The sequence below is a fragment of the Cornus florida genome, unplaced genomic scaffold (assembly GCF_030987335.1).
Source record: "Cornus florida cultivar Cherokee Brave unplaced genomic scaffold, ASM3098733v1 CherokeeBrave_3.0.0_Hap2_Chr01, whole genome shotgun sequence".
NCBI classification, from domain to species: Eukaryota; Viridiplantae; Streptophyta; class Magnoliopsida; order Cornales; family Cornaceae; genus Cornus; species Cornus florida.
Window position 1 is genome coordinate 86,144,302 of NW_026775571.1, and position 19,949 is coordinate 86,164,250.

At 34.9% G+C, this 19,949-nt stretch overlaps 2 protein-coding genes across 2 annotated transcripts; one reads left to right on the forward strand and one right to left on the reverse strand.

Moving 5' to 3' along the window:
* Positions 1-2,342: 2,342 nt before the first annotated feature.
* On the forward strand, positions 2,343-13,495 carry LOC132304444 (25.3 kDa vesicle transport protein SEC22-1-like). The gene is made up of 6 exons (XM_059802121.1): positions 2,343-2,478; positions 7,315-7,549; positions 8,315-8,475; positions 8,670-8,816; positions 10,991-11,067; positions 13,121-13,495. The coding sequence occupies exons 2-6, from the start codon at positions 7,362-7,364 to the stop codon at positions 13,202-13,204; spliced, it is 657 nt and encodes a 218-aa protein (XP_059658104.1). The 5' UTR covers positions 2,343-2,478; positions 7,315-7,361; the 3' UTR covers positions 13,205-13,495.
* A 1,250-nt stretch (positions 13,496-14,745) lies between these two features.
* LOC132304435 (putative E3 ubiquitin-protein ligase LIN-1) lies at positions 14,746-19,456 on the reverse strand. Its single transcript, XM_059802109.1, has 7 exons — positions 18,280-19,456; positions 18,019-18,166; positions 16,917-17,887; positions 16,686-16,830; positions 16,301-16,555; positions 15,666-15,975; positions 14,746-15,474 (listed from the first exon to the last, which is right to left on the reverse strand). The coding sequence occupies exons 1-7, from the start codon at positions 19,329-19,331 to the stop codon at positions 15,296-15,298; spliced, it is 3,060 nt and encodes a 1,019-aa protein (XP_059658092.1). The 5' UTR covers positions 19,332-19,456; the 3' UTR covers positions 14,746-15,295.
* Positions 19,457-19,949: the final 493 nt, after the last annotated feature.

The following is a 19,949-nucleotide window of genomic DNA, read 5'->3' on the forward strand; positions in this document are numbered from 1 at the left end:
TGGCAGCTTATCAAATGCAGGTACTCTAACGGGGCTGCGTAATTCCGGCGTCGGATTTGGAAAGTTTTTTCCATTACCGCCGCGATTGATTGGCAGAGGACGAAAAAATCCAGGTATAATGGTGATGCGTTGATCTGCCGGCTTTCTGGTCTAGCCTGGTGGACGGTTAAAGGCGCCTGAAGCCATGCACATTACGTGGGACACAAGCAAGATGGCAAGGACACCAATGCACACCACCTTCTTGGGTGGAAATGCCATCTTGATTGATTGATTGATTGACCACCTGTGTTGTTAATAATGTGACGAAATGAAGAAGAAGAAGAAGAATATGATGTATTTTTAGGGGGAAAAGTTAATTAATTTCTTGGTTTGGATTATTTTGAGGGCCTTTTTGGATTGAAGAGTTTGACTTTATATAGTATATTGGCCGGATTAGCTATTTGGAGTTAATTACTTATTCAGGTATATCACGAATTGTGATTGCAATTTCAAGCGTTGTTTGACTGTAGGCTGACATTACCATAATATTATTATAATATAGAGATTAGTCATATAAAATTAGTCCAACAGGACTTTGCTATCGTTACTTGTTAGTTGTGCCAATATAATTTAGATCCAACATTAATTTTGTGATATTTATTTGTAATTTAATAAGTAAAAAAAAAAATTAGGTACTCAGACAATATTGAAAATATAATAATAAGAAAATTGATGAAGAAAAAAATGATTAATTTCCTTGGCCTCAATGACCTTTACTTCTTTTGATAACAAATATGGTAAGGTAGATATATATATAATTTTTCAATGGTAAGGTAGATATTGAGATGTTTTTAATTTACAATACATTTAATTTAAAGGAATTGACTTGGCAAATAAAAAGATTTGTACACGTCACCAATTTGTAAAAATTTATTAAGTAAGAATATGTTAGAAATCAGACTTATTTCAATGTGTTCTTATTCATATGTTACTAAAAAACAACAGAAATTTTCAACAACACAAAGTCAAAAAATAAAAAATAAAAAATATATCAACAACATAAACACAATCACCTATATGCTCTTATTTCACTTGTTCTTAATTCAAAAAGTTCCTAGATATTTAACATCACTACAATTATTTTTTTTTCAACTGTCAACATGTATATTTTGAATATAATAAAGAGACACAAACTTTAAAAGCTTGAAAATATTAAAAGTACCTTTTAGTATTTAATTAGATCAATTAATCATAAAAGGGTAATAATGTCATTGTGGTGTTTTTGTTAACTTTCTTAAATAAGGGATCAGATTGTATCCGTTTGTAATAAACCCAAACCTTAAGCGATGCCATAATTTTTGTGCTGCAAGAAATACCATTGTTTTCGGATCAGAAACCCAAACCTTAGATAATGTCATTATTTTTGTATTCGCAAAAAACATCATCGTTTTCGGATCACATTGAAATAATTTTTATGATAGGTAATGGAATTTGTTTCTTCGAATTTGAATTGCTTTCTCAAATAATATATATGCTTAAATAACTGTTCTTATTTTTGTTTTAAAATTCTCGTAGTTGAGATTCATCAGCCAAAATCATCGAATGACTCAAGTGAACAATTAATAATGTCTTATCCACAATAATTTATACTAAGACTGTTCAATAGTATATGATATAGATATTTGATCCACAAAAAGCAATAATAAGGCTGTGTCTCTTGTGTGTCGTCAGTGTGTGTAAGAGAAAGAAAGAAAAGTGAAATAGAGACTAAATAGTAAAACTTTGACACCGATTCATTTTTAAATTTGATAAGTGATTTGTATCGATTAATTTATATCGACTTTATTTGAGTCCGTTACACCGCAATAACGATCGTGATCATGAATTCGTGATCAATGTTGCTAATCATAATAAAAGTTAGTAACATTTTAAGAAATAAAAATAATGTATATAAATTTAAACACAATGGTACTAACGCCATAACAAACTAGAGATAAATATTATGTTTACATTCTAAATAGTAATAAATTCTATTATACTTTAATAAGATTGTTAAGTCCAATTTATTAGATTAAATGTTTTGATATTACTTATAAATAGCTCGAGTTTTCATTTTCCACCTTTGTAATTTTTTATTATATTGTTATTCAATTTAATGAATTCCTAATACCATCTTAAAAAAATTAGCTTAAATTATAATAAATATTGTTTACTTGAAAATTTCGTAATAATGTTCATATAAATTGATGAAAAAAAAAATTCAATTGCTATAATAATTATAGTTAAAAAAAATGATAAATTAGGCGAAATTTTATTTTTAATTTGAGGAGGTAACTTACAACAATCTTTCAAATTAAAGCAAATCATATGTATTATATATAAATAAATATATGTACAGCGTATGTATAAATATCTCACGCGCTTCCATTTTCAAATCAAAGCAAATCAAACTCTCTTCCCACACGTCAAAGATCAGTCTACCGATTTCTTCGTCACCAGGTTAGACCAAAAACGTAGATATTTGTGTGTGTGTTTGTGTGTGTGCGAATTTACCTAAACCTTTTGCATGTGATTTGATTTCATTGTAGATATATCATTATGAATCTTTGATGAATTTAATCGAACTTTCAAACAGATCTCGCTTTTAGTTTGTAAATTTTGATCAGATCGAATCGTAATGTTTATATGCACCTATATTTGTGTTTGTGTATGATATATATTGCGAGTATTTTGATTCCTGACAAAATTTAGGAAAATAGGGCGAAAAGAAAAGAAAATCAAGAATCGAATTGTTTGGTTAGGTGTTCTTGTTTCTGAGCATTGGATGAAATTTAGAATTTTAGTTTCTTTTCTTATCGCACGATTTTTCTGAACAACCAAATGGTACATTGTGGTAAGGTTTTGTAGTTTGAGCTGTTCTTGTTGGTATGTGTTAGGTTTTTGAAGCATTAGGTCTGGGGTTGAAAAATCTTGTTAATCCTACTCTTGGTTCCTGTTTATGTGTGAAATTGAGCGGATCGTATTAGATTGAAAGATAGCGTAGACAAGAGTTTCTCTCTCTAATTCAATGCCTGGAGTAGAGGACTAGAGGCTCACGCTTTGGAAGGTGTTTGACTCTCTATAGAAAATTTTCACATCACAGGTGAAGTCAGATTGTTGGGGCAGACAATCTGGTAGCAAATGCTGATGTAGAAAGTACGAGCAAATGCCCAGGTTGCCAGAACTAGCTGCCATTAATTGCCAATGGAAAAACCTAAAAAGAACACCTCCCATTCCAGCTCAGCCAGGGTGCCTATTTTTGCACAGTAAACATTTTTTTTGGGAACGAATAGAGTTATGAAAATCTTTCATGTATAAACCTTGTTTATAGTAAAAACTTTAATTTTAAAAAATTACTTTCAGTATTAAACCAAACACCAGATAATGTTCTACATGTAAAATGTTCCATAGGAATTTTTTTTTTATGAACTAAAATATTCTAAGTTGAAACAGACGGAGCCTAAATATGTATTCAATATAAGAAACTAGAGTATAATGAACAATATTTTTATTTTGAAAAATGGATTCATTTCAAGCTTTTCAAATTGACTATAGAAGGATTGGAAACGAAGTAAGTTTGCATAACCTGAATGTGACTGAGATTTCTGAGAGAGAGATAGAATAGAAGAGTCCAATGCATCGTTGAACTATGCTTCCAGTGAGTTATACTACTGGAAAAAGTAAAGAAAGCTGGATATTCAAGAAAATATGCTCCTCAGTCTTTGGGTAGCCTTTACACAAATAAATACTTGGCGGAGAGCATGACACTTGAGCAAATGACTGTTGGAAGTCTCTCATGTCTCTTGAGCTGGGAGTCAAAGGAAACATTTAATACGAATCAAAGCATGAATTTTCCATAAAGAATTCCAGGGAAGCCGTGGAAGAGAAGGTGGCTCTAACTTTCTATGAAGCCATTCATTAGCAGAGCCTACAGTTAGTTTACCTTGTCGGCGAGGGCCCCATGCATTTTGTCACGGTGGAAGTGAAATTCTCCAAATGTGAAGAGAAGCTTACAAAGGTGGATATGGTGATAGGAACTACATTACATTCCTTTGAGAAGGAGGTTAACAAAGACGTCAATGCACATGAGAGTAGATATGGAAACACTGGGAGACAAATTTTATTTTATTTTATTTTATTTTATTTTTTTCACTTGGAAAATATGGGCATTTGTTGATATGAAACTAGATTATGGTTTTAAATAGAAAAAATAGTAAGAGAAAAATAGTATATTTAATATATTAATATGTGCCGATTTAAAGTTTTTGTTGCGTTTTTGCTAGTTAAAATATATTGAACAGCAAAATAGTTGACTTGCTTGTAGCATGCATCAGAGAAGAGCTTATTTATCATCTTGTTAGTTTTTTGGGCTTGATCATTTTGTTTTGGTAATGATTGTTTCCTATTACCATATTGAGTCCAAATGTTATATTTCCGCATTTTTTTTTTTTTTTAAGTTTGTTTCTAAGAGACAAAATAGTATGCAAACATCTTTCAAGTAAGATTGGGTAAATTTGTTACCTAGCATATTGAACTAGAGGGTAGGGCACAAGAAAGGTGCTTTAAAAGTGAGGTGTTCATTGTCATTTAACTGAATATAAATGGTGGTAGGAGGTGTGGAGGTGGTGATAGCAGTGCTCGAAGTGCATACTGGCTTGGCCCTACACTGGTAGAAATAAAGGTAGGTGTGTGTGTGTGTGTGGGGTGGTGGTTGGGGGGGGGGGGGGGGGGGGGGGGGGTGGGGGGGGGTTGGTTGTGTTATTGGTGGTGCAATGTGGGTGGTGACTTTGTTAGGTTATCAAGTCACGTGTTTGTCAAGTTATATTACACAAAACTGAAAACTGAGTTGTAGTTGAACAAAACATCTAACAGTAAGTCTCTATGTTTACAACCGGCTTCAATGAATATGAAGCGACATTAAAGACTGTATGAATAAATTCATCAAGCTCAATCACATGGTTATGTAAAGGTAAGATGAGACCTTAGCAGCAGGAATCTTATTTCAAAATTTATTAGATAGATGGACCTCCCACAACTTAGGCTTAAGCATAAAAAAGGATTTAAATTAAAAGAACTAAAATATTTTCAAAGAAGGGACTCTGATAAAGTGAACTCTAACATGGTTCAATCTGACAGTTCTGACTATTGGGTTTTTTTTTTTTTTTTCCTTAAAGTAAAACAGGAAGGAACTTTTGAGGGCCCGCTCGATCAAACCTTTCAATTTAAGAGTGCAGAGTCGAACAACGAATAATTTGTTCAATTGGATCTATCAATCAAAGGCTATTAAGTAGCTCGATCGATTATTGACAGAGAGCTTTTTTAATATTATGAGCTCCATATATTTAGCTGATTCAACTTTTTAGTTTTGTTTAGGACTCCTATATTGACTATATATATGCATGATTATAGTCAATCTAGGGTGATGTATGAGTTTTTGAGAATTATATGGAGAGAAAGTATAGAGCTTTGATATTAAAAATAGGTTTCTCATAGTTAACCACAATTCATATGTGATTGAGTAAATCAGAGCAAGGAGTAGATTTAAGATCATAATCAACCGGGTACCATTGAAGAACAAGGAGGAGACGAACAACCAAGGAGAGCAAACATTTTTCAGAAAACAAATTTGTTGATCGACAACAATGGCGTTTGAGGGAGAACAATGTATTTGGATCAAATGTAAGTAGGTGATTGTAGGAAGTAGAGTATGACACCAAGACTTCAGACCTTTTTCTTATAATGAATTGTTCATGCCTGGACCGAAATCCTGTGCTTGATCCCTTCTAGGGTTTTAATGTAAAATTAGGTATCTCTATTTTAATTTGATTTACTACTTTATGTGTTTGAATGCGTATATGTTCTTGATTGGTTTGATCGTTGGGACACTGAGTTAAATATTTAATTGGGAATTCAATAATTATAATTGTTTAAAAATTAGAATTCAATATCCATAAGATGTATTCATCCCCCTTTATGTTTGGATTAAACCTGTGCATACTCCAACGTATCAGAGGTTTTGAGCCTGGGGTGGCGGTTCTCTCATCAGGCTTCATGGTAATGGTAGCTATGGTTGTGTAATGTGATGAAACTGGCAGTGATGATGGGAGTGGCATTAGGGTGGTGGAGTTGAAAGTAGTATAGGGTTGTGGCAGCACTAGTTGTTGGGAGATGATTTGGTGGTGAATTTTGTCCTAGTTTTGGTGGTGAATTTTGTCCTAGTTGTGGTGGTAGTAATTATGATGAGTGATGGTTGTGACGATGGTAATATTAATTTGATTTATTGTTGAAAAATTTGATGGAGTAGATTAAATCAGGTTTTACAGCTTAATATCCACGATGAATATAAGTAGATTTTATCATTTTGCAGTAATTATTTCAGTATCCGTTGATTTCTTTAGTGATAGAATGCTGGTGGCGGCGCCAGTTCTGAAGTGGTGGTGCTTATAGTGGTACTGATTAAATCTGATTAAAATTTTCTTTTTTGAAGCTGCCATCACATAGTATGTTTCTAATTTTTAAGTATGGTTGAAATTACGAAGTCATTTAAGTAAGTGGCATGCATTTTTCAGCTGACGAAACTCAGGAAATGTAAGCTTTGTTCTTCTGATATATAATACTGGGTGAAAGGAATTCTTTTTATTTTGAAGGATGGATTTTAGATAATTTGGTTAAGAGCATGATCCAGTTTATTTAGGAGATGATGAGTTTCTAAGAAATTTGAAGGCAATATGTGGCAGGATTCAACAGAAAAACCAAATTCATGTGGGAGGTTGATAAGTTTGAACCTAGATTGAGTTAGCTGTTGAAGGGTTGCCAATGTACTTTCTGGGATCATCATTTGTGTTTAATTGTTCAACATGGTAGCAGACATGCTTTGGGTTTGACTTAAGTAATATAGAAGCTAAAGTGCAGTGCTACAGATGTATTTCTTCAGTTTTATTCGATATATTTGAGTATGGCTGTATTCATGAATGCATTAGAATCTTAATGGTGTTACTGCATGAATAGGGATTTCTGGGATATATTTTGTTCCGTGGCTTATCGATTATATTTTATTTTTCAGCTCTTAATTGCTTCGAAAAGCTGATAAAAATTCTTTCAGGTTGGATTATATTGGTTGTGTAAACACATACCACATATTGGTTGTGTAAACACATACCACATATTGGTTGTATATATTTCCAATTACAGGCTGATTATCTCTCATTTTTTATATTCATGCCAATAGATCATTAAAATTCCTGATTCTCATATCTTATCAACTAGGCTTGCTAAATTGCTGTCCTTTCTTGTCAGATAAGAGGGTGAACAACTTGCTCTAATTAAGAGGCAGGAGTGTAGAGATGGTGAAGTTGACGATGATAGCTCGTGTTACTGATGGCCTTCCATTAGCAGAAGGACTGGATGGTGGCGGTCGTGATCCACAAGATGAATTCTACAAGCAGCAGGCCAAATCTATATTCAAGAACCTGTCGAAGGGTCAAAATGAGCCTTCAAGAATGTCATTAGAAACTGGTCCTTATGTTTTTCAGTATCCTGTCTGTTGTTGTGTACGGTTTCCATGCATCACTCTTATGGAATTTACCATTCATATGATCAAACCACTCGTGATCTTGATTTTTTATTTTTATTTTTATTCGTTTCTATTTCTATAAAGTTTTTATTTCTTTTTAAATTTTAACTTATTTATCTAATATTGAGGTCTGTTTCACTGGCTTGATATTCTTTGCATATCATCAGAGGAAATTCAAGTACAATTTAGCATATCAATGGGATTCTCTTCACGAATTTAAATTTGAATGCTGATAGTTTTGCTCTTAGACCGTACCTGGTGAGAGGGACATAAAAGGGAGATGGTAAACCCAAGAATGAAAGCACATGTTCAGGTTCAATTGCCATCTTATAATTTAAGCTTTCTGTTGGAATCTACTTTTGTGGTTTACAATTCTGTGCTTTTTGTTTTTGTTTTTGTTTTGGTTTTGTTTTGGGTAGGGGGTTTGTATTATCTTGTAAACAAACATTACTTAAAAGGTCCAACTGGATAAGCATGCAATTGTAGAAACATTGTACGTTGTTGTTTGTCAGATTTTAATGAATTTTGAAAGAATGAAACAGTTTGACATTGCTATTTTTCTTTTCGTTTTTTTGTTTTGTCTGATTGCCAATTTATTTGAGTAGATCTGCAGTTATTATTTCATCACAGTAATATCACGTTCAAAGATGAGAAAGTAGTGAATTCCATGACATCACATCATTTTCATTTAATTTTTGTTTTATCTTTAACACGAGTTTTCAGCTATATTATTGAAGGCCGTGTTTGTTATTTGACGCTGTGTGATCGATCTTATCCAAAGAAATTAGCTTTTCAATACCTGGAAGAGCTCAAAAACGAGTTTGAGAGAGTCAATGGTAGTCAAATTGAAACTGCAGCTAGACCCTATGCATTCATCAAATTTGGTATGTCTATATTCCTCTCTCCCCTGCCCCCTTTCTTGTATCCTTGTTCCACAGTTTAATTTCTAATCGTCAGAATATTTCACTAGATTAGCAGTTGTTCCAAAAGAACTTTATTTTCTTTGTTGTTTCAAAATTCTTTGTAACTTTTCTTTTCCCTTATGATCTCTCTTTTTCCCCCTGTTTTTGTTTGGTAGATACATTCATACAAAAAACCAAGAAATTATATTTGGACACCCGCACACAACGGAACATTGGAAAATTGAATGACGAACTTTATGAAGTCCAACAAATAATGACGCGCAATGTACAAGAAGTTCTTGGAGTTGGTGAAAAGTTGGACCGTAAGTGCTCAAACACCTCTTTTTCAATCTTCTCCTTTCAAATTTTTTTTTTAAATAATGTATATTAATCTATTTCAATGATTGCTTTTTAGTAAAAGCAAAATGTCTGTTATATGTAAGGTTGTTGGGCATGTACTTTAAGTCTGGGTCAGCATCTTTAATTGATAAATGGCTACTCTGTGGCATGTTCAAAAACTGATGCATGCATACTTTTTCATGCTTAAATATAGCAATAGAATATTTTTATGGTGTTTTGGATCTATTAAGCATCAGGACTTATGCTAGCCATGGCCTTGCGCTGACAATCTAAATCGGACTCCAATCCAATAATAGTGTTTTGTATCCCATCCACTATTTCTCTGGCAATTTCCCTAAATGGGGGATGACTATATTAGTATTGTGGATTCAAGAAACAGCCTTATAAAGTAGCTATCATTAGTAAATTATAACATAAGTGGTGAACTATTTTAAACTCATAAAAATTATAAAATACTAAATAGTAAAAAATAAATACATTATATATTGGCTGGATGGTAATCATGATTCTACTGAGATTGTAATGATTATCAATTAACTTCTAGTATTTCTGATAATAATGGCAATTTCTTTGGATTGCCAGCTTGGCACGATCTGTAGCCTCATGTATGAAATCCATCATGGGTTTCTCGGCCCCATCTACAAATTTTAGCACTTCCACAAATGGTTTAAGTACCTTGATAATATCAGCTACCTTCCAAATTTTCATTTTGTAATTATCTTACTCATCTCATATGGAGGACCACTTTTAGCCTTTCCTTCAATTTTTATCAGGCATAAGCATATTTCTTAAGGCCTGCTTATACCTGATAATACTTTGAAGGGCTACAAAGTGGTGAACCTCATAATTGTATGATGAAGCAATTCTCTACCCTCTGCAAACTCTTCACGAAGTTCAACACCTAAGCAGAATTATATAAAAAAACGGAAGTAATTTGTCTGGCTTTGCATTTCATGTAGTGTGAGGTTAATTAATGAGCTGCACAAGCTGTCCAATTAAGTGCCTCATCCTTTTCATTAGCATTTTCCTTTCAGCTTTAGATGCACTTCATTATCTTTCACCACCTGGGCCACATGCTGTTTTGCACTCTCCTCAACAATTCTGTTCTCCCATTCTTCTCATGTCTCAAACCATCTCGGCAAATCATTGCATCTGCAGATCAGATCCAGAATCATTTTCCAAATCAACTATATCTTCCTGTCAATACGTTTCTTATCAGAATCTGAATCATCTGTCAACTGGCCTCTAGTTCTTCTCTCGGTTTTTATTTATCTCCCCTTCCTTCTTACTATTTACAAGATGTTTCATCATCTATTCCCTAACTCTCCACTGACAAGTTCTCAAGTGCTAAACATTATGCCTTTAGCGTGTCAAATGATCTTTCAACTGTGTGATATCAACCCTAAATGTTGTTCCACAAACTTTTCGAACAAACTTATGTATGTTCCCTTCAACAGATGATAATACATTTCAGTCTGTTATGATCATTTATATTATATATAGACTTACAGAGCTCTGGAATTGGTTTAATACTGGGAAATAGATTCTGGGAAGTGCTGATAAATGGTGTTTCTGGTTTTATTCTTGTTGTGTTTCTACGTACATATAGTTAGGTAGATGATATATAACCTATAGATTTTGATTTAGACGCAAATTTCTTTACTGCTGATTCTCCAACATGCCCATATAGTGTAAAGCTACCTACATTGGCATGGGTGTCATATTTATTGAGAGTCGAGGTGTTGGGTTGGCTACACTTTTAATATCTGTATTCATGGGCCTTGTATAATAATGTAATGTAGTAGAAAGGATTCTTCTTCATATCGTTTAAGCATTGTTCATATCATGTAAGCTGAAATGAAGCATTGCATGAGAATCTATGAAATCTTGAAATTTGATGTGTGTGCATGCACCTTGAGAATTTTATTATCCTGGTGCCTAGAGGATGGGGTAAGATGTTCTAAGTCACTTCTAACATCCAATTGCTGCTTCATTCACATGAGTCAAAATGGAAAAAACACCTCCCGCCACAAGACTCTGTTTGTTATCTGCTCTGAAATATAATTTGAAGTTAATTTTTTGGATATTCTTTTGTCACAAGCATAATTATATTATTTCCTTGATTTTGATCCTGCAGAGGTTAGTGAGTTATCAAGCCGTTTGACCTCTGAATCTCGTGTTTATGCTGACAAGGCAAGAGATCTAAATCGACAGGTTAGCCTTTGTTTCCTTGAAATTTTATTTATCAGTTTTGTCCATCAATTTGTTTACACCAGCCCCATGTATGGAAAGAAAAATTATTAATATATATATTAAACTTTATTCGATAGAACAATTAGCAAATATCACTGCAAAAAATTACAATAATTATAGATTGAGAAAACAACTTGCAAAGACTATCATTGAAATTCAAGACAAAGGGTAGTGTGGAAGTAAATAATACTTTTTGGTATCCTTCATTTTAAAGAAGAAAAGATGCGAAAAAAAAAAAAAAAACATCGAAACTATAAAAATGTATGCAAAGATAATTGGATTCAAATTTTAAGATTGATATTGGTATTCCATGTGGAATCATTGGAACTCTTCAATCTTCTAACTATGCATGCTTGTTTAAATCTTAAATTGAAATTAGTTATGATTTTAATAAAAAAAAAATGGGATGTGAACAATGAACTCAACAAGTTGAGTCCGAGCTGTTCATGAACTACTCAGTTCATTTGCAGCCCTAGATGGTTGGTCCAGTCTCAAGTGAGAAAAGAATGTAGACATTGGAAGAAGAAGAGGACGGTGGTGGTAATTGTGAGTATAAATGGAGGTGATAGTAGTATGTCAGGGACAATGGATGTCAGTATTGGAGGTGATGGTGGGATGAAAGGGAAAGTGAGCGAGAATGGAGATGGTGGTAGGTTGGATGGCAGAGGGGGTGAGATTTCGTGTGTTGGTTGTTCAAATAGAAAAAGTGTGCTGGAAGGAGAAAGAGAGAGTTGTGGTTGTATAGTATTCAATAACACCAATACAAAGTTTTATTGATATAGATGCCAACATGAATTTGATTTTGGATAAAAGGGAGAACAAAGAAAAAAAGAAATGCAAAATTATGTCTCTTTGGTTGCACATTACTATTTAGGAAGTTGCTATTTTTACAGCCCAAAGGGCTTACTCAAGAATGAGGGAGGGCTGCGGATGCAGTTTGTGGGTCTGTGGAAACAACACGTCCATACTATTTAGGGTAAATAACCCTCAGACCCTATGAAAATGTCCTCACTTTTAGTTATTATATATGATTGCCTCCCTGCTGATGTAAGCGAAGAAAATGATTAAACATTATAGATAAACATAATAACATATACTACGTATTACTATATATACACAGACATGAAGGTCAAAAATATATTCTCCACCACCTCCCACCGCCATCACTATCCACCACCTCGCTCTCTCTCCCCATTCTAACCTACTTTGATTCCCTCCAATGTACACATTCTCTTTGTTCCATTTTCTTGGATTTGCTTCGAAAACCCTAAGCTAGTTTTGAGTCTTTCTGTTTATTCACTCCAAATTCATGAGCTAGGGTCTCAAATGAAACATGACTATGGCTGGAATGGACCACCAATTTGCCACTGCTGTCTTCTTTGTACAGGCTCTTCATTCACCAAGCTCCATTATTCTCAACTGATTCTGTTCATGTGCATGAAATTTCTTGTGCAGGCTGTTCATATACATTTATATTCTCAAACTTGCAAAATTTGAAGGAGTAGTCTCCGAGTTTGCCGTTCATATACATATACCTCTTTAGTCATTCTTCCCAACCTATTTCACACACACTCACACACAAATATATAGATATATCCATCCCATGATACATATGCTATTTTTTTTACTTATAAAAAAAAAAAAAAAAAATGATACATGCTATTTAATTCACCAATCTATTCCGGCAACACCACCTTCCTCTCTCCATGTAGTTCCGAACCTAGATATTGGCTGAGAGAAGGTTGAATGGTTGGATCGGAGGCTAATTGATGGGTGGGTTTTAGGTTTGAGTGGCGAGGAGAGAAAGAGACAGAGACAGAGAGTAATAAAAGATTAATATTATTTGACTACATTATGTATCACAAATGATGTGTAAACAAAACACGATTTCTTTTTCTTTTTTTCCTTTTCACATGTTTTTGTTGTTTATTGTATGAATTGTTGATCTGGAATCTGCATAAAGCAGCATCCTGTAGGTGTTTCTTCTCATCCAGTTGTATATTTGTAATTGTAGGCTTTGATTCGGAAATGGGCTCCGGTTGCCATTGTGATTGGGGTGGTTCTTCTCCTCTTTTGGGTCAAGAATAAGATATGGTGATTTCATCTGCTGGTGCAATATGGCTGGTCTATTGTCACTTAATCGGTGGATTTTTCGGGCTTCCCCTTTAAAGAAGCTTTATAGGGATATATCAATGTGCTGAGGATCAATAGATGTTGGTAGGATAGCAAATGTGTATCTTCAATGGTTATGAGCATTGAAAGCAACTAGAAGAGATAATCTTGGAAATTTTTTGTACTACATCAGTACGAGCTTCAATCCAGGCTTCTTGTATTAACTCGGTAGATTTAGACATATTACTTTCAAATCGGGAGTTTTCATTCGATTCTATACTCCTGCGATACATTTAGAACTGCTTAACTTGAGGTCCATTTGTTGGGTAAGTCATGAAGGTCATGTATGAACTTTGGTTCCAATTTGATGTGGAGATTTTTTATGTGACTAAGTGGTTCATATAATCAGGCAAGTGAGGCTTATCTGGTGACTGATCAATTGATGACTGGTGTGGTTAAAAGTTGGAAGTTGGAGCCCCTGAGACATCAGTGGACTGTCTTAGAGCCCATAGAGATTTTTTTAGTGTGTGTTTGGCGTTGTTGTAGCTTCCAATAAAGTGCTCAATGCTGAAAAGGGCAAACAGTGTTGGAAGATGCAATTCAGAAGACACAAAATTTAAGCTTCTGTTAAAAGTTGTGTTGTACTAAATATCTACGGTAAAAAATGTAGGTTTTTGAGTCACCAAAGACAGCAAACGGTATCTCTCTAAATAAAAGTGCTTCTAGTTTGCTGACCTGCAATGCCAAACAGGCAGGAAAAGGAAAGCGAAGGCAAAAAGAAAAGAAACGGAACTGCTTAAAGGTTGAAACTGGTCCTAGCTGATGGTTGCTAGCTCAATTTACATTTCTAAGGTAGCATTGGGCATTCAATTTTGGTTGACCTATGATGGCGAAATCGAATTGAACAAGTGTTAGGCTCTTGTCCAACGTTGGATTTGGATGGAAAAGATTATCGGGATATATGGGTGGGTATGCAGTACTATCCAACCGCTTAAGCTTTTGGGTTAGAGGGCAAGCACGCTAACACGGTTACAACAAGCCTATTATAATCACAATGTCATCGAATAAAGAATAATTGCTTGCTTGTTAATATTTTCAAGTCCTCCATAGAACACCAATGTATCCATCTCTAAAGGTACTATACAGCAAAGCCCCAAAATCCACCATTTGTTTCTGAATAGAACTAGATATCTTCTCTTGACCCAGAAGAGGGAAAACAATAACCCTAGACTTCTCCACAACTCCCTTTTGAGCTTTCCCAAGTATTAATGCTTGGTTCAGTTTCTTCTGAGAAAATTGAAAATCATAAATCTGTACAAAAATCTGCTTGGTTAACAGTTTCTGAAATATGATTTTTTAAAACTCAGCAAAGAAAACAGTTATTTTCAGAAAACTACACTCAATAGATAGTTCTCCGAAAATAGTTTTCTGAGTTTTTGAGAACTGTTTTTAAGAAAGATAAACCAAGCGGGCATGGTTCATTTATGTGGATAAGAATACTTGCAAATAAATAGCTGAGGCAGGGTAGGAAATAATTATTGGGCATAAATTCTGGCACACATTAGACAAAAAGTCGAGAATTTTGATAACAATAGAACACATATTCCTAGGAAACAAAACACATATTCCTAGGAAACAAAGTAGGAATCAATTTGGCAACTTTTGGTCATGCACAGTGGAATTGTTAAACAGTACTTAAGAAGATGTGAAAGAAACTTGGCTGTAGCATATGGGTTGGATAGATCTGCACTACAGGTGATTGCTTAACTTGGATTTTATTTGTAGAAATCATCTTATTTGCATACATAATACTCCTCACTTTACAAAAATAATAGAGACAAAGGGAAAATCCTAGAAGAACTACTCTTAACAAAAAAAAAAAAAAAAAGAAGAAAGAAAAGAAAAGAAAAGAAAAGAGGAAGGGACTATGCAAGATATGTATTTATATAACACACAGAAAAAAGGTAGGGAAAAAAAAAAAAAAAAAAAAAAAAAAAAAAAAAAAACCCTTTGAAAACAAAAGAAAATATAGGAATTAATCTGGCAAAGAAGAAATGCCTCTGCTGAAACTTGAATACTAATGATGTGATTTAATTTCTCCCAAGTAGGTAGGTGTTTTGTCCAGCTCAGTGTAGTGATGCCTCAAACTGCTTGTGATGACTGAAATAAGCTCACTGGCTGTCCATGTCACTTGGGAAAGGTCCCGGAGACGGCTCAACAACTCTTTATCTGACTTTGAGAATTTAGATACACAATCTGTGAGAAATGTAACAAAACAAAGTTGTGAGTATAAGTTAATCTTACAACATTTATAAATTACAATGCCGAGAAAGAAAGAAAAAAAAAAAAAAAAACCTACGAAGGGAAGAAAATTAGGACACTAAAGGTTATTCTAATTTTTCTCTTGTTAAGTTTTTCCTAAGAAACGCATAAAGCGCGTAAAGTACCTGAACTCTTGATGAGACTGAGTAATGAAAATGAAGCAAGCACCCTTTCCTCTAGAGCTTTGTCATAGTTCAAGGATTCTATCAACTGTGGAACAAAGATTGAGCATGCCATGGACTGAAGATTTTCATCTCCAACTGAATGGAGAAAGCTGCTTATCCATGAAACAGTGACCAGGCTTGCTCGTGCTAAGCATGGGATGCCATTGGATATTGAATCTGAGAGAGCAGCTAGGAACCTCTTGCTGCCGCTAGTGACCAAGACTATCGCTGCTTTCCTTTGCCAATTTTCAGTGGCATTATCTTCTTCATTCTGGAGATGAGTCATATAAATAAAATGTTCTTGTGAGTTACAAAGTTGTCTTGAAGTACAATGCCAATTAAGAGACCATTTATCAATGTAGAAAACCATGAAGATTTACATGGTTCCATACTTCCATAGTCTCTGAAAAATATTCATCTGAAAGTTTTAAAAAAATGACCACCAAATAGTATCTAATTCTGCTAGATATCTTGAACCATTTAAAGCTTGTCTGTGTTCTAATTAAAAATTTAAAACCAAATTTATGCACAAAATTCAAATTTTAAAGAAATTTTAGACTGTCTAATATGTCATAATATGCAAAAGTTAAACTTACCGACTGCATGATTTCATCAACAAAAATTTTCTTTCCATGAAATGAATCCCCTGAGCTATCATCGAAGAAACCTGCTTCTTTCAAAAGCCATTTTTCTGCTGCTGCTTCTCCTGTGTAAGAAAAACGACCTCCCAATATCATCAGAGCTTTGGCTGATTGTTCTTGAACCTTTTCGTTACATACTTGACAATCCAAACCTGTGATTATAGCCTCTACTACCTCTTCTCTATATACGCTACACTTCAAAGGATCTCCCTGCAACATAACTGCTACTAAATGAAGACCTCCCACAAATTTTTTTTCAAACATCTTAACAAACCAAATGGTGCATAAAAACACATGTTTATATAAATGAAGAAAAAGGAAAGATTGAAAATAGAATTACCAGGAGATCAAGTTGTAACAATATTGCTGCAACTATGGGGCGTTCTTCCAGCCGAGCCTTCTGAAGATAGGCTAGCAAGATATGCATCGTGTTCAAGTTGCCCCATCCACATATTAGTTCATTTAAGAATTTTGTCGCCCGGTTTCTGGTGGAATTCCACTAGAGTATCAGATCACGAATTGCTTTTTGAGAATACAAAGGAATTTGTAAGAGTATGAAAAAAAAGCATACCTATTAAGGCAGATTAACTCTGTTAGCAAAGTGAAAGCATACCAATGACAATTCCTATGCTTTCCAAGAACAAGGAGTTCAAGAATAGAACCCTTGTTCAAATTGTTGGCTACGTAGTGTCGACAGCTTCCATCTGCTCGTATACAACAGGAAATAACTAATGCAGCATTGTTCTTCTCGGAGACATCCCCTATTTCCATCCTTTTCTCCAACAAGCTCAATCCCCCAATCGAAACAACTTGTCTAGCATTCTCCAGATTTCTGTCTTCATCGAAACCAGTAAGAAGCTGGTCGAGGAAGTAATATGCTGCTACTTGAGGACTGCACTGAACGGCGAATAAAGTCTGCAATTGATCCCCGAACTCCAACACCCGAAGGACTAGAGGAATCCAATCATTTGATATCATCTGCTTCGCCTTCGGCTTCACCAGGTAAAGTAGAACCGCAGCTTTTAGAAATAGACTACTGCTTCTTAATAATTTCATGAAGATATCTAGCTGTGGATCTGAATTAAGAATTATATGCCTATTTGCTTCATTCCTTGATACAAATTCTGCTAACATTGAAACTGCAAATTCTAGAATTTCGTTGTCATTGGAAGCCAACAAAACCTCCATCATTCCCTCAATCACTGGTGCCTTCGATAATGTTTTTTCAACTGCGGGATCTCCATGTGAAACCAACCATGCTTTGGTAATCACACGGGTTGCTACTTCGCAGTCACTCAGGATCTCCGAGGAGCAAATAGTGGCAATAGCTCCACTAAGATCAGTAGAAGAAAGCCGAGTGTTCTCTGTATTTCTTATCGAGACAATTGTGCTCATATGGCCTCTATGCACCAAACTCTCTGTTGGTTCACTCTGGCAGGTAAGAAATCGAAGATAGTCTGATTTCTGCATCTCAGGTCTTAATTCAGCTTGAGATTTTCTCTGACTTAGGCTTGATGATCTTCGACGAGTCCTGGTTCTATTCTGTCATAGTTCATAAAATAGATTAAATCTTGAACACTTCCTATGCAATTCGTTTTTAAAACTCTAAACAAAAAATGTAAAAAAATATATATATATATATGGGGTTTTTTGTGAGGAGACAAGTAACTCACTTCAACAGAACCATGCCCCTTGATGTCCTCTTCATCCAGATACTCTTTCTCTTCTTCCTCTAGTCCCCATGTATTGATCAAAGCTCCATTTCTATCATCAAGGTCCATTGACCGCCGCTCAATAGTTTGGCCAAAAACAGCTTGAAATCTTTCGTGATTGAGCAATCATGAAGCACACATAACATATACACAAAAGAATTAGGTATAAGAATTTCTATATTTCTCAGGAATGAACAAAAACAGATTTGATCATAAACTTACAGAGATTTATTGACGGAGGAATGTGAAGTATAAGAATCCAAAGATCTCCTTCTTGATGGTATATTGAAGGGTCTTGAAGGCAAAGGCAAAGAAGGAAGAGTAGGTGACTGACCTCCAACTCTAAGCCACTCCTTATAGTAGAGTGCAAACTTAATGGTACCCATGTCGATTTGGTCGTTGTAAACCTTGCTCAAAGCTTTCATCTTCTTCTCTTTGTCGCCATAGTCCGAGTTTGAGAGGAATTCGAGTTCTTTAGTGTACCAAATTTTGAGATGGAGAAGGTGGGGAAGAAAAAAATGCTCCCAAAGTTCAGGAAGCAAGTGAGTCCGCGCAAGAGATGGCGAATCACAGAAAACTTGCAGCAGATGCCTAGCTGAAATCCTATCATTTTTCTCAATCTTGTAAACAATCGAAAGGTAAAGCTGCGCGCACGCTGAGAGATGTGAATTGGGTGTTCCACAGGTTGAGCCATTCTTGGACTTTTTCGAATTCAAGGATGCAACTATGCTCAAAAGCCTAATAGAATTTCGCATTGACTTCATATTCAGTTCTTTCTTTGTCCCTGGACTTCCCACCAATCTCTCAATACTCTCAATCCCCAATTCCATGTTTGCAAATATCCCATTATCAGAATCCTTATTCTTTCTCTCCAAACAAGAATTACACTTTCCCTTTATAGTTTCCCGGAAAGTCTCGTCTTTCAAGTACCTCCCAACATAGCCACTTAGAATAGAAATCACTGCTCTTATAGCAACTTCATCAATTGCAGGCTCATTTTTGCTCGGTCCACTCTCTGCTGTTGACATAGATTTCGATCTCCTTGAACTCGAATCCCCTCTTTTCGATGAAAACACCGACGACCCACTTCGTGCAACGCTCTTATCGGCCTTGTGCTTCGACAAATTGAAGCTATTCCGGTCATGGCAGATGTAGATAGGCAAAGCAATGGACTCATCTTGTGGTGCAACTCTGTCTCTGAACCTCACTTGTTTCTTCTGACCTTTGCGGAACTCGAAACCTTCATCAGCTAGCAAGTCATGCAGAGAAAACATGTTTGGTTGCTCTGAAAATTAATTAGAGGCGAAGAAGAGAGTGTGAAAAGCTTCACTGACATTCTTCCAAAGCCAAAAGATAACAAAAAACACAGCTATAGAAGTGCAAGAGATGATGTGAAGGACACTAAAATAAGGACAAGAATTGTGTTGGTGATTTTCCTAGACTTTTTAACCGTTAAATTTAATACTACCTTTTTCCAGTTTAAATTTTCTGAAAAAAAAAAAAAAGGGGGTAGAAAAAAGGAAATGGTTTCAGACAGTTGTGAGTCATTAGTGGTGGGCATTATATTCCCGCCCTGCTTTGAAGGGAACTAACTGTCGGCTAGTGTGCACTTGACGTGTCGTTATTTTTTAGAAATTTTGGTTATTTTTGGAGTGGATATTAAATTTCAATATTTTTTTCTCTTCTCATTATTTGTCCTTTTATTTTTGTTTGAGAAAAAAACAAGGCCATTAGATTTTTATAATAATGAGTTTATTTATCAATGTAGTATATGTTAAGGCTTTAAAATAGTGTACCAAATCGAAATTCCTTGGACCACCTTGGGAATTTGTCACGTGCATGTGCGACGATAGTGAATTATGAAATGTTTTAAGAGGTCGGACAATGTTATC

Coding starts and splice junctions, on each gene's coding strand:
- LOC132304444 (XM_059802121.1), top strand. CDS start 7,362: ATGGTGAAGTTGACGATGATAGCTCGTGTTACTGATGGCCTTCCATTA. Junction 8,817..10,990: donor AGTTGGTGAAAAGTTGGACC/GTAAGTGCTCAA, acceptor TTGATCCTGCAG/AGGTTAGTGAGTTATCAAGC. Junction 11,068..13,120: donor CAAGAGATCTAAATCGACAG/GTTAGCCTTTGT, acceptor TTGTAATTGTAG/GCTTTGATTCGGAAATGGGC.
- LOC132304435 (XM_059802109.1), bottom strand. CDS start 19,331: ATGTTTTCTCTGCATGACTTGCTAGCTGATGAAGGTTTCGAGTTCCGC. Junction 16,556..16,685: donor TGTTACAACTTGATCTCCTG/GTAATTCTATTT, acceptor GTTATGTTGCAG/GGAGATCCTTTGAAGTGTAG. Junction 15,475..15,665: donor CAGTCTCATCAAGAGTTCAG/GTACTTTACGCG, acceptor CATTTCTCACAG/ATTGTGTATCTAAATTCTCA.